The sequence below is a fragment of the Neopelma chrysocephalum genome, unplaced genomic scaffold (assembly GCF_003984885.1).
Source record: "Neopelma chrysocephalum unplaced genomic scaffold, ASM398488v2 Primary Assembly neopelma1_147, whole genome shotgun sequence".
Taxonomy (NCBI): Eukaryota; Metazoa; Chordata; class Aves; order Passeriformes; family Pipridae; genus Neopelma; species Neopelma chrysocephalum.
Window position 1 is genome coordinate 5769233 of NW_020897809.1, and position 13789 is coordinate 5783021.

At 49.9% G+C, this 13789-nt stretch overlaps 1 protein-coding gene across 1 annotated transcript; it reads left to right on the forward strand.

The window, feature by feature from the left end:
• Positions 1-9: 9 nt before the first annotated feature.
• On the forward strand, positions 10-8753 carry LOC113976117 (cytochrome b-c1 complex subunit 1, mitochondrial). The gene is made up of 13 exons (XM_027700957.1): positions 10-89; positions 494-634; positions 1082-1168; positions 1980-2109; positions 2858-3056; positions 3654-3733; positions 3874-3989; positions 4388-4531; positions 5286-5446; positions 6467-6552; positions 6994-7082; positions 7608-7683; positions 8509-8753. Exons 1-13 carry the CDS (start codon positions 18-20, stop codon positions 8571-8573), a joined length of 1446 nt encoding a protein of 481 aa, XP_027556758.1. The 5' UTR covers positions 10-17; the 3' UTR covers positions 8574-8753.
• The last annotated feature ends 5036 nt before the right edge of the window (positions 8754-13789 follow it).

The window sequence follows — 13789 nt, forward strand, 5'->3', positions numbered from 1 at the left end:
GTCGGTGCAGGGACAAGATGGCGGCGCGCTCGGTGTGCCGGGCGGGCAGTGCGGCCGGGCGGGCGCTGCTGTGGGGGCCGCGCCCCTCCGTAAGTCACCGCGCCCACTGCGGGCAGCGCCGGCGGGGGAGTCCGGACAGGGCGCGGGCGGCCCCGCGGTGCGGTGGTGCTGCCGCCGGGCCCAGCCTGTGCGCCGGCCGGGAAGGTCACGGGGACGCGGCGGGCGGCGCGGGGCGGGCGGCGGTGGCCGTGAGACCCCCGGGGCTGGAGCGGGGCTGGGCGGGCGGGGGGCGGTGGCGGCTGTCGCTGTCACCCGGTGCGGGGCTTGCCGGAGGCCCGCCGTCCGCTCCACGCCCCAGTGCCGGGGTGTGACTTGTCCGTGGGGTTTTCCCTGGAGTTTTCAACCTGTTCCAAACCTTTGGCTCCGCGGCGGGTTCCCGGCCCCGCCGAGGGGAGCTGCTAGCTAGTGGTCGTGACAGCCTTTGTCTTTTCAGGCAGCTTTATTGACTTTGACAAGGAAGCGAGGTGCTGCCACCTATGCCCAGACACTCCAAAATATCCCCGAGACCCAGGTCACCACCCTGGAGAACGGGCTCCGTGTGGCCTCAGAGGAGTCCAGGCAGCCAACCTGCACGGTAAGTTTAAAATAGGTTGAGGGCTTCCTTGAAGCCTATATCTGGTCTCCAAAAAGTGACAAACGCTGTCTGATCCAAAGCTTTTGACAGTGACCCCATTGTTTCTTTCTGTGAACTGGTGGGATTAATGTAACAGCAGAAGGCCCAGCCTGGTGTTGTCTTAAGTCTGTAGTCAAGCTTTCATGCTCTACAAGTTTTCTCAGCCTTACATTTTTTGTGTGAGCAGTAAGTGATCAGTAGGAGTTCTCTCTCTGGCAAAACCAGCTTTGGTGAAGCTGACAGATAAAAAGCCAAAACACGTGCAGGAAACTGTTGCTGGTGTTTGCTTCTTTTGATGCTACTGGTGTAATGTATGGGTAGCAGACTTCTTGTCCCTGCTGCTGTGTTTGTGGCACAAGGATGCTGATTGTTTTCTTCTCTGATGTCACTCCCTGTTTTTGCTGCCAGGTGGGCGTGTGGATCAACGCTGGGAGCCGCTATGAAAACACAAAGAACAACGGGGCTGGTTTTTTTGTGGAACACCTGGCATTTAAGGTAAGGAGGTGTGCTTGGTCTGCACAGAGCTGCGCTGAATACTCTGTCCATACGTTGTTGACTCTTATTTGCTATTTACTTATTTTTCCTCTTAAAGTAAAAAATGCTGTAATTGATAATTCAGACCGAGTGTCTGACATTGTGGTTCCAATCCCTGGCTGTCCCAGCCACTGTGTAACACACCTGGAGCACTGTGGTATGAAGCATGTTTCCTCAGGTTAGCAGAGAGAGCTCCAAGCAGCGTTTCTTACAGCCATTTATTTTTCTTTGATTTTCTTAGCGGTTGAGGGAAGCTTAGGGGTTACAGCTGTTGCTTTTTAAATAACCTAAGTCTCTGCTGAACAGGGCATCTAAGCCTGGGACTTGCTGACTCGAGTCCAGCCTGTGCCTTCATGGGCAGTTGCAGTATCTGGCTTGCTCCTTAGGAGATAAGATCTGTATTAGAAGAAGTTTTCTGCTTCTTCTGAGTTTCACTGCTTGGATAGTTAGACACCTGCTTATTTTTGGTTCAGGCTTGTTCTTGGTTTACTTCCACAGATGTGCTCTTCAACCACTGTTGTCTCTCAGTGTAAATCTTCTCTTTCCGTGCTGAATTTATGTTGGTCTTTGAAAATGCATCTCAGCTATCCTTTATCTAGGGAAAATAAGCCAAGTTTTAAATCTCTTGCCTTCTGTGCTTGCTCTTGGCTTTTATGAATCATATGACAATTTTTATTGCTTTAGGTCTTTGTTGTTATTTTCCTTGCTTTAATTCTGCCTGGTGGGGGGGAAGTTGTTCATTTCGTGATTTCGTTTATCTGTTTCCTTCTAGGGCACAAAGAAGCGTCCTGGCTCTGCCTTTGAGAAGGAAGTGGAGAGTCTGGGTGCTCACCTGAATGGGTACACATCCCGTGAGCAGACTGCCTTCTACATAAAAGCCTTGTCCAAGGACATGCCGAAAGGTAGGATGGCCAGGGGGCAAAGTCTGATTGGGAGCTTAAGCAAGTGCATGTGCTTGTGTTTCTCTCCCCCAAGCATCCTTTCTACCAACCAAGGATTGAAGTAGCTGAACAGTAAATTGGAGGTTCTGGTTGGTAGTTGAAGAGAGCAGTGCAGTGACATGGTGCTTCAGGGCTGCAAGTTCATGTGTTCCTAAACAAAGAGCTTTAGTTATGTCAGGCTGGACTCTGTTGCCAGGAGGGAGGACGGGGGGATTCGGGAGTCTGTGGCTGTTTTGTGGAGCTGGGAAACTGAGGTCAGCAACAGCTGCTGTGTGAGGAGTGCTCATTGCAGCTCTTGTGGGTGCAGCTTGTGCTCTGCTGCCATGTGCAGACTCCTCTGGGTTGGTTTTGGCCAGAGGCAGTGATTTGAGTCAGAGCTGTGGGCCTTGCTGTAGATATGGGCTATGCTGTAGGTATCACAAACCCTCCGTAGGGATTCAATGTGTTTCTGGAGCAGTGCTCTGCTTCTGACATGCTTCACCTTCTGCAGATGTTGCCTGCTTTCCACTGGCAGTGATGAGTTGACTTGAAGACTTCTTGCTAAACTGGTGTTGTTTGTGCTGTGGGAACAGGCAGCACTCAGCTCTTTTATGTTGCATCCCCTCCCCAGTGTGGTTTGTTGCTCACTCCTCCTGTGTGTCTCTTCTCCTTTCAGCAGCACTGGGTGGCAGTCAGGCAGTGGGATGCTAACATGGGAATTGTGTTGCAGTTGTAGAACTCCTGGCTGACATTGTGCAGAACTGTGCACTGGAGGACTCTCAGATCGAGAAGGAACGTGGCGTCATCCTTCAGGAGCTGAAAGAAATGGACAGCAACCTGATGGATGTCACCTTTGATTACCTTCATGCCACTGCTTTCCAGGGCACTCCGCTGGCCCACACTGTTGAGGGGACCACAGAGAACATCAAGTGAGCAACAGGCTGGATGCAGGGCACAGCCCAGGGGTTCAGTCCGTGGGGTGCATGACTGCTGCTGCTTGGTCGTGGTGACTGCCCGAGGAAACCAGTGTGTGCACGGAGGTGATCTGTGCCCATGGGGCTCTCCTTGTGCCCTGTGTTTTCCTCGTTGGAGCTGGTGAAAGCATAATGCTGCACACATTCCCTAGGACCCCCTAGTGCAAGACTTGAGGTTAGAAGGGACAGGTTGAACCTTCTCCCATGCTTGTCAGTTTGACACTGTTAGAGAAATTAAGAGCTAGGGTGGTCATTGAAGCAGTGGCCTTGCATCAGGTCAGTGGCTGGGCTCAGTGCTCTCCAATCTGCATTGAATTTTATCCTTAACTCTTCATCTTCGCTGCTGGTTCCCATTCTTTGTGTTCTAGAATTAGAGCACGGGGAAAACACAGTGCACAGTCTTGTTTCTAAAAAGTGTTGTTTCTAAAAAGTATTGTTAGCCCACAACAAAGAGAATCACTGCTGTCTCTGCATTGCAAACTTGCTTCTCCTAAGCCTCTAATTCCTCCAAGTCAGAGATGCTGATGTGCCAGGTCTCTGTGTTCTCTCTAGGCGGCTGACTCGAGCAGATCTGGCTTCATATGTTGATACTCACTTCAAGGCACCCCGTATGGTCCTGGCAGCTGCTGGAGGTAAGTTCTAGATCCTTGTGATTCTGGGAAGCCTTGGTATTTTCAAATACCCAAACCCGTGTCACACATCTCTAATGTAAAATCAGATCATTTTGTTAAATTACTCTAGGACTGCAAGTCTCTCTCTTTGCCACTGCCAGGTATTTCGCACAAAGAGCTGGTAGATGCAGCTAAGCAACACTTCAGTGGAGTGCCTGTCGCATACAAAGAGGATGCTGTGCCTATCCTCCCGCACTGTCGCTTCACAGGGAGTGAGGTAAAGTTGTTTTGGTCCCCATCAAAACAAGCAGGTGTTGCCCAACTGTTGAATGAATGTGAAACCAATTACAGCTGCTTCTGAGAGGAAAAATCTGTGTATCTCAGAGAAGCTGATGATGCAGCATCTTGGTAGTGCTCCCATGTTCTGTTCTTGGGGCTTATTGCCACGTGTTGGGTTTTAGATGGGACCCACATCCCTTAGGAATAAGAGGCCGTTGCTCACATCATCTGCTGGAAAACTCACATCAGAGCGGTTTCTGCTCAGTAATGCCTGAGACTCTTTCATGTCACTGGAATCACATCAAGTACCCCACTTTGTCAGCCTGGTGTTGCAGCAGGCCGCGGGCAAGTCACAGTGCTCATGCCGTTCTCCTCCACTCCTTGATGATTTCCTAGATCCGTGCCAGAGATGATGGTCTGCCCCTTGCCCATATTGCTCTTGCTGTGGAGGGGCCAGGATGGGCTGATCCAGACAACGTTGTCCTCAACGTGGCCAATGCCATCATCGGGTGCTACGACCGCACTTTTGGAGGTGGGAAGGTAAGAGGCTTGTGAGTGTGACAGGGAGAGCCTAGAGCCTTTTAATAGGAAGTACTATGGGGATTCTAGGTGTGAATGTGCCTTAGGGAAGGCTCTTGTGGTTGGCTTTCAACTGTGAAGGGATTAGGAGCCTGGAAGATAGGATAGAAGAGTAATCAAGGGTAATCCGGGCCAGATCTTGAGGGGTGATGCTGGGAGATGAACTAAACCTTCTCTGCTAAGTTTGGAAGAGGTTTAGCTGGTGAATTCTCAGCAGCTTATTCCCACTCTCACAACTAACCACTTGGTGGGGGCGGTGGTGGAAGCACAGCTGAATAGTCTACAATCTCATGATGCAAGCTTGCTTTACAACTGCAGAGCAAGTGGAACTTGTTCAAAACCCCAGTATTGCATCCATTATTGTCTGGAATCTGGACATTATTGTCTGGACTGTATAACTGTGCTAACCCCTGCTGCTGGGAGACCGTGTGCTTCCCATTTTCTCCCACTCCTACGGTGGTATGCATACCAGCTCCTCATCTGCAGCTGGGAAAGGAAATGGTTTTGCTGGATGGACTCCTAGGCCTTTGTCTGTGGCTTTTCCAGCAGTGAGTCTCATCTGTTGACCACATGAAGGGTCTAAATTAAGATCCCCTTCAGCAAAGTGTTCCGCTCTGTCTTGTCTGTGGTCTTTGTGAAAACAGCTCAGTGGGAAAGAATTTGAGCTGTGAGGAAGCTGAGAGCGAAATGGCTGACAGTATCTCCTTATTTACAGAATCAGTCTAGCAGGCTGGCTACGCTTGCTGTGGAGCATAATCTCTGCCACAGTTTCCAGACATTCAACACCTCTTACTCTGACACTGGCCTCTTCGGTTTCCATTTTGTTTCCGATCCTCTGTCCATAGATGATATGATGTTTTGTGCTCAGGGGGAGTGGTAAGTACAACTTTGGCAGAAGTTGCATTTAAGATTTGACCCTCTTGTGGGAGACTGAGCTGCTGGGGGAGCATATTAAGTCTGCAGAGAGCTGTGTCTCTTTATGAACTTCTTGGTAACTTGCATTCTGTTTAAGTGATCCTGTAAGTGGTTTCTGTAAATCTTGTAGGATGTGGTTTTTGAGGAGCTGTTTTAATCCCTTAGGGCTCTTCACATCTTTTGTTCACACTTTCAAGTATTAGCACCAAGGCTTTGGGGTTTTTTTATATACAGCGGAGATCATTCCTCAGAGACAAGGCTTTCCTGGGTGCCCAAGAGACATATCTCCATTGTCTTGTTAACAGCCTGAGTGGCAAGAACTCCGCCTGCTTTGCTTAGGCTTATGTTGCGGCTGATTAATGTCCTGCTGCTGGAGTCATGCCAGTTTTTGGGAACCTTCTGGCTGTCCATCTTATTGTGTCCACGAACCAGTAATGGTTTGAAGCTACATCTGAGATTCAGAGCCGAGCCATTCTGTGTATGGAGCAGGTGGAGTGAGCCCTTGCCCCAGAGATGTTGCCGTTGGCAGGGGAGGAAGGGATTTAGCAGCTGGAGTCCAAACAGACTCTGTGGAGCTGTCTTGTTCTTTCAGCATCAGTTTCCATAGCAGCTTGCCATTCGTGGGAATGGCTGACACGCCTTCCTTCTCCTGTGATAGGGCAGTGCATTCCACATGCTGCTGGGCCTGCTGGGCAAGCCAGAGCCAGCACCAGGGCTGCTCAGACCTTTGTGAGTGTAACTCAGCGTGTATCCTGCTGGCTGAATCCCCTGCCTGTGAGCTTGAGCTCTTACCTCCTGCTGTTCAGTGCTCCCCAGTTCTTAGCTGCTCTGTGGAGATCAAGGATGAATCTCAGCCTGCAAGACAAGTGGCGTTGATAATAGCTTATTTTTGCAGAGGCTTGGGAAAGGGAGGAATTCCCTTTCTATCTGAGCAGACAAGCAACTTTAAGAGCTTTCGTGGTCTTTCCATCTCCTCTCCAGGATGCGTTTGTGCACCAGTACCACAGAGTCAGAGGTGACAAGAGCCAAGAACTATCTCCGAAATGCTATGGTGGCTCAACTGGATGGTATGTTCCGGTTTATGGATGGACCACTGTGCAGCTTTCAGAGGGTTATTGCTTGTGTCTCTCCTGGGCAGCAGGAGCTGTGCTAGTTGTTGCAGTTCTGCTGGCAGGCACTGGGCAAAACTTCCTCTCCCTGCTCCTCATTCTTCTGCCATGTTGTCAAAGCAGCCTGCTGTGCTCCAGCGAGTGACATACTGCCTGGTGACCTAAAAATTGAGACCCTCAGACTGGTCTGCCTTGGTTGTAAGGCTTTGGAGACCACTGAAGCAATCTCTGTATTGCTTAGCTCCTGCTGGAGCTGCATAGAGTGGGAATTAGAACTATGCTTTGTTAGCAACTGGTTTAATGATTAGAGTTTCTTCTCTGTGCTTTGGCTGGTGATCAGGCTGTGCTATTGTGGAAGGCTTTCTGCTTCACTGACCACGTGATATTTTCAATATCTAGGTACTACACGAGTGTGTGAGAATATTGCAAGCCATCTGTTGCACTATGGACGCCGTATCCCTCTGGAGGAGTGGGATGCCAGGATTTCTGTAGGTATCCATTTGTGTTGGCTGGGGTACCTGAGCATGGTTAGTGTCAGCATTTTCTGGCCTTAGTTTGCTGGAGTAACATGTGGTTTATTTATCCCTTAAACTGCCTGGAGTCCAGGTGGTTATCTCACTGGCACTGATATAGATGTCAGAATCTCTGGCATAGACTCAGTGTATCCTCTGTCTGTGTGGACATCCCAGAAAGAGGGCATACATGTGTTTCAAGCAGCACAACTTGAAATCCCTTTAATATTTCCCCTAGAGGTGTCCAATACCTAGTTTGTGTAGTTCTGCAGCCATTGTTTCCCTTCGAAGGCTTCAGATTTTGGACTGCCTTGTCTTCTGTACCTTCAGAAGAATGTGCTGTGTAAGACATTGGCCATCCTTGCAGGCAGAGCTGGGCACTTGGTCCCCAAGAGTCTATCTTTTTAATCATCTTGATATGTAATGGCAACAGTAACTTGTGACTTTGAGAAGTGCAGATGTGCTGGAAGAGTCATTAATTGGTTCTTTGATATTTATTAGGCTGTTGATGCAAGAATGGTAAGAGATGTCTGCAGTAAATATATTTATGACAAATGCCCGGCAATTGCAGCAGTGGGTAAGTAGTGTGAGGCAATTAGTACTTGCTTAGAAAATGGACAGGGCCAAGAGCTGAGTGGAAGTGAGTTGCAGGCAGTCCTCGTGTGTCTGCCCTGACCTCCTTAACCACTCTGGTTCTTTACTGGTATCCTCCTGCCTGTGCACATGAGGTGTGCCAAGGCACGTTTTCCAGGAGATCAGACCTGCCAGGTGATGGAGACGCAGTGGCAGGGAGCTGCTGGCTGTCCTCCCATCTCTCCTTGCTGTGGAGCCATGACTAAGACTGGGAGTCCTGTAGCTGGGTGCGGGCCCAGCACGTCTGCCAGGTGTCCTTACCCTGGGGTCAGGGTGGTTTATGTAAGGGAAGTGAAGGGACCTGATTCTCCTGTGCTGCTCTGGCATGTCTGTCTGGCCAAGGACAAATTCCTCTCGGAAAACCTGCCTAAGCAGCTCAGCTCCGCTCTGCTGCCTCCTTCCTGTGTGTTGTGAATTCCCCTCCTCCAGGCAGCTGTTTCCTCTGGCCTTCAAAGTGGAGCAGCTTGGAAAGAGAGACAGTTTATGAACAGGAAGTTGGAATGACTTGGTGGCTCCCTGTATTGCATACCTGTATGTGGAGCTGTACTGAGCATTGTGGAGCAGTGTGAGAAAATAGCTTATTCTGTCAGGAGATAGTATCTCCTGGTTTTCCTGATGCAGGTTTGAGCTGTGGTTGCCTGGTTTTGTGCAAAACTGCTCTGAATTGTGAGCATGGTCTGCTCTGCCACCATCTGCTTTAAAACCATGAGAAACTGCACAGGGATTTTAACTATGTCTCCAGTGACTAACTCTTTTTCTGTTCACTCAGGTCCCATTGAACAGCTCTTGGATTACAACCGTGTCCGCAGTGCCATGTACTGGATCCGTCTCTAGGATGTGTGCCTGCAGGTTGGAAGGAGTGAAGCTGTGGACTGTGACAGGTTCCTTCTGCCACTGAATGCCTTGTGCACCACGGGCAGGCTGAGTCCGTTCAAAGCAGCTGTCTTCTCGGTGTTAAATGTATAAAAATAAATACATCCCATGTGGAGTTGATTCTGCTGGGATTCAAGTGTTTCTTGCTGGGTTGTGTATGTAGACATTGGTAGTCTTGCCAAACCGGGGAGATATTGAACCAATCAGTCTTCATTTGTCAGTGCTCATGCTAGAATCTTGTCTATGTGTCTGTCATTAGCCCTGCCTTCTCTGTCCTGAGCTGGCAGTGTCATTTAGAGGTTTTGTCTCTAGGCTGGTTGAATGAAATCTTTCCACTGGGATGAGGCTGCCAGGGTACCTCAAGCTATGCCCAGTGTGCCCTTCTGTGCAAGGAGCAGCCTGGTCAAACTGGAGCTGTAGCTGTGCTGTTTGTGCTGACCTAAGAGTAGAGGGCACTGTCTGGGGGAACCTCTGCACTTTCGTGCTCACCAAGGAGATCAAAATGCATCTATGGAAGGTGGGTCCTTGTCCTGTCCCTGGGCTGTGGTGTTAGTATTGACCCTCTTGTTGAAATGAGCACTGGTGTGGTGGGACAGCTTGTGCAACCCCTCTGTCCCTCATCATCTGCAGCCAGACCTGGCCATCACCTGAGTCCCCATCACCTTCTGAGGGTGGTCAGCTGGGCCTTGCTGGTGCTGCTCTAGCAGAGTCAGGATGGTGTGAGGAGCTGGAGCTGTTGATAGACAAACATCTCTCCAGAGGAGCTGTGTTATAATAACCCATATGTTTCTGTAGGGAGATGTGTCAATTAATCTTCCTGGTTATCTGTAAACCAGCTTAATAATGCACAGAGATTGTTGTAAGGTGTGTTGGTGTTGGTCTACACGTTCTTCTTGCAGATGAGCTTCCATCCATCCAGTCAGGCTCAGCTACACCATAGCTGAGAAGCTGTGGCCTATACCTGGAAGGTAATCTAAATAGCTGGAAGAGCTATGCAGCCCTTTCTGCTTTTTTGGTGTTAATCTGGTTGTTGCTCCCTTGTCTTGCCTCTGGGAAGCTGGAACGTGGAACAGAAAGGATGAAACTGAGCAAGGGGGGTGGAGAAGAGTTTCCCACCAGGTGGCACTAGCCTGACACAGCTACCCTTGGAAGCTCCTGTTTGATTTTTGTCTTGGGATGAATGTCTCTGGGATTCTCATTTAATTTCCAGGTTCTGCCCTGACAAGTGAGATTTAAAAATAGTGTAAAAGTTTCTCAGAGTTAGTCATTACACTTGAGACTAATCCAGTGTACTAAATCATTTGTGCTGAATCTGGATTCTTGATCAGAGAGTCAGTGTGTCTGAACTCATTGCGTATACAAGGCAAGTTTGAAACTGTTAAATGTTCTTGATGCAATTTGGGTTTAACTATCATCACAAGCTCTGGCTCGTTACAAGTGCAGTGAGGGCTGAAAAACTAAACAGGCTCACTTATGCCTCAAGCCTTGTGGAACCAATAAATGATTCTGTCTTAGTTTGGTGACTGCAGTCAGACTGTAATCCTCTTTTGTCTTCCATTGCTGTATATTTTCGCCTCCCGGGTGAGCTTCCAGGGTGTTTTGCAGTTGGTGAGAAATACAAAGGAAGGGAGATGTGTATCCTTGCTTTAGCATTTCCTACAAGTTTTCTTCTTTGGAGGTATCTTTTTATTGAGTAATTAATTCCTCAGGCTCTCCTGCACCAGTTTATACTAGGAACAGATTCAAACCCTTCTGCAGCTGCTGCTTTCCGAGTTGCTCTGTTTCTCTGCAAAAGCAGCTGGCTGTGCTGAGCAGTGTGCTCCCAGCTCTGCAGCAAAGATAACTCCTGACTAAAGGGCTGCAGCTCTTCAAGGGTGCCTGGCTTATGCAGCCTAAGGTGGATTTTGTAGATGCTTTTTCCATGTAGAACTCTGAGTATTTGGGCTGATCTGGACTAGGAGCCATGCCCAGGTGACTGGCATTGGATGCAGAGGGCTGTTGGGTGCCTGCTAGGAGCTGAGGTTGAGATGCTGGCATCTTCTGGCTGCAGTTGTGATGGCACTCTGCCTTGTAGTGAGTCCCTGTTGTATTTGGGTGCTGTGGCACTCTGTGCTTCCAGAAACACAGGCATCTCCCCAGCTCCAAGGATTGAGAGGTTTGCCATATAACCTTTCCTTGGTAAACAACAAGCATTCAGACTGGGGATCTAAAAGATGGTGGGGGGGAAACCCACTCAGGAGTCAAGAGCCAAGTTATTGCTTGGCAAAGACACCCAGGCTCGAAGCCTTGTCTGGGACTTGGAAAGTGTAGCCTGGAATTGGTGCAGAGTCGTTGAGCATTTGGCAGCTGAGGCCCTTGGTGCTGGAGGAACTGAAGCTCTAATCTCATTGGCAGGTCCTTTGTTGTTTGAGCTATCCAAGGGTGTTTCCGTTTCTCCACTGTAGCTGCCTCAGTCCAAGGGAATCAAAACTGGGAAGTGTCTGGCATGATGGAAGTGTCCTACCTCAGTGCTTTTCCTGAACCTTGAAAAAGTGAGATCTTTTGCTGGACTTCTCCCCTCCCCTTCCTGCAGTTTCCCCTGCCCAGTGAAGGACAGTGGCAGTGCCAGAGGAGGGAGTTGGAACCATCCCTAGAACCATCCCAAGTTCACTGTAACTGGAGATGGCCTGGGTGACCTAATAAATCTGTTTCCTGGCTCCATGGACAATGCAGGATTGTTCAGCGGGGCTCTTTGACCAGTTTAGTTTTCAATGGCTTAAGTGTTTTATTTTGCTACTTCACTTGGAAGGTTACTTGGGATCCCATTAGACTGTGCTGATAAATTTAGCCTGGTGTATGAATTGGCCTTTGCTCCCTCCCCTTCTGCACAGTCTCATCCTCTTCTGGTGAATTCCCTCTTTGAACCTCCACCTACCTCTGGCAGTTTCCTTTCCTCCATGACACCTTGACATTCTGTCTGTTGACTATCAAAAAGGAGGATTTGGAAAGAAGGATACTGTGCTCATTGTGGCATCCTGTGCAAGGCTCTGTGCAGTTACCTGCACAGTGGCTTGTGTCCACCATGCAGAGCTATTCCAGGTATGTAAACTCCAGCAGTGAAAATGGGGAGCACTCACTAGAGCCGTGTGCTGAGCGCTCCATGTTTCCCTGTTCTCTACAGGAAAAGCTGCCAGTACCCCCAGTGCAGGGCTGGGCAGATGCACAGGGTGGATCTGCTTGTGGAGCAGGCAGCCCCTTTGATATGTGAGATGCTTGTTTGGGATCCGGGTGCTTGCCAAGAGAGGGGCCACAGCAGCCAATTGTCAGAGTTGCCTCACCTGAACTAATTACCCGCCCTGGAAAGTACAGTTGATACTAATCATAGGTGCTGAGCCAAGCCTGTCCTGGGGAAGCAGGGAGCTGCAGGGAGGCTTTCACAGAAATGAGAGGCTTGGAGCTGTGCCACTCTTTGGTGCCAGAGAGCTTCTGGGAGGAGAGCCCACAGCCCTCTGGGCCTGCTTCTCTACCTGCTCTCCTGCCAAGGCTGGTGAAGCAGTGGGAGCCATAGGTGAGTGGGGTTTAGGAGACAGGGCAGCAGTGTAGCTCTGTGCTGCATCGTGTTGCTGGAGCCTGGTTCTGCTCAGACCCCTGGTGCATCAGCATGGCTGTGACCAGGGGTCTTCTCCCCCAGCCAGCCCCTGAGAGGGGGTGTGGTTTGCTCGAGAGGGATGGGTTCTCCTTGTGATGAAGTGTCTCAGCAGGGCTGCAGGATTGCCAGGCTGAGGGTGGTACCTGGTGCTTGGCAGACTCACAGGCTTGCCCTGCCCAGGGGGCTCCTGCACTTCACCTTACCCTTCTGTGCACCGCTGGGGCTTTGTACACCAGAAGAGAGGAGCAGTGAGCAGTGGTATCCAGACACATATACAGAGATCCTGTTTCCTATTTGGAAAAGGAAATGCCTCGTGTAAAGCTTTAGCGTGTTCATTGCGTGGAAAAGCAGTGGACAAAAGGCCCATCCAGGCCTGACTGCCAGCTACAGCCAACCCGGGCTGCTCTGAGGCGCGAGGCATGGTGGCAGGACTTGTCTTTGTCTCGACTCTGTCTTCAATGGTGTATCAGGAAGGGGTGACTCAGAGCCCTGAACATCCTCGTTAAAAGCTGCTTTACCCCACGTGCCATCCAAAGAGGATCAGTGGTTCTCACTTTTCCATGCAAGTCTCTGCTTTCCAGTCCTTTCCTCTTATATGTTTTCCTTCCTCAAAGCTCTGAGGCTTTTAGTGGGGCTGCCAGGCATAGATTTGGCTTTGCTGTCCATTCAGCCCATCAGTGGGGATGCCTAGAAAAGCTACTTCAGGCATGGGGCCTGGAGGAGGATCTGCCCAGGTTCCTTACCTGCCCAGGAATGGAAAATGGAGCTGCTGGCCCAGTGCTGGGCTGCTGGGGTGGCAGCATGGGGAGGTTCCAGCCCTGATCTGTGAGAGCAAGAGGGACTTTTTCTGTACAAGGAGATATCAACAGTGTTGGATCACCTCTCAGGTGCCCTGAAGACACTGCTCTTGCTCCGTGTCCCACCATCCATTGCTGAGCCTCTGCTGTGCTCTGGGGTTATTTAAGGTTCCATATCCTGCTCTGATGCAAGAACTGCACAGCACAGACAGCATGGGGACAGTGAAGGAGGCTGGATTGAATGCCACATGGCCTGATTTGAGCAAGGCTTAAGATACTGAAAGAGGAGCCTGAACGTCTGAGCGCTGTTCTTGGTTCTGCCAAGAGCCTGCAGTGTGATGCATTCAGCTTTTCTGGGTGCTGTGTTGTCCTGCTGTGAAGGTGGGTGCTGACACCAGGTGCAATGCACGGGGAAAAGCTGCTCCCTGTGCACTGCCCTCGGCACACAGCGACTCAGGTGTGCAAACCGTTTTGTAAAACAGCCCCAGTACTGTGCACTCACTGCGTTCTGCTTTGCATGTGACTTTTATCCAGAGTAGGCACTTGGATAACTCTATAAAGGGAGCGTGCTGATTATCTTTGATTTGTTACATTCAGGGAAGGATGAGTTTGTTCCTCTGGGGGGTATATTTTTCTTCCTTATTTGAATGTTTAATCCAGGGAATCAAAGCTACGTTGCTTCAAGATTTAGCAGTTGATGTATTTCAGCTTCAGAAAAATGCATTCTGAGTTTCTCAGGGTGCAGTGCACAG

Bases quoted from the DNA above. Each gene is read 5' to 3' on its own strand.
- LOC113976117 (XM_027700957.1), top strand. From the start codon at position 18: ATGGCGGCGCGCTCGGTGTGCCGGGCGGGCAGTGCGGCCGGGCGGGCG. The intron at 1,169-1,979 runs GTAAGGAGGTGT...GTTTCCTTCTAG, and splicing joins TGGAACACCTGGCATTTAAG to GGCACAAAGAAGCGTCCTGG. The intron at 5,447-6,466 runs GTAAGTACAACT...TCTCCTCTCCAG, and splicing joins TTTTGTGCTCAGGGGGAGTG to GATGCGTTTGTGCACCAGTA.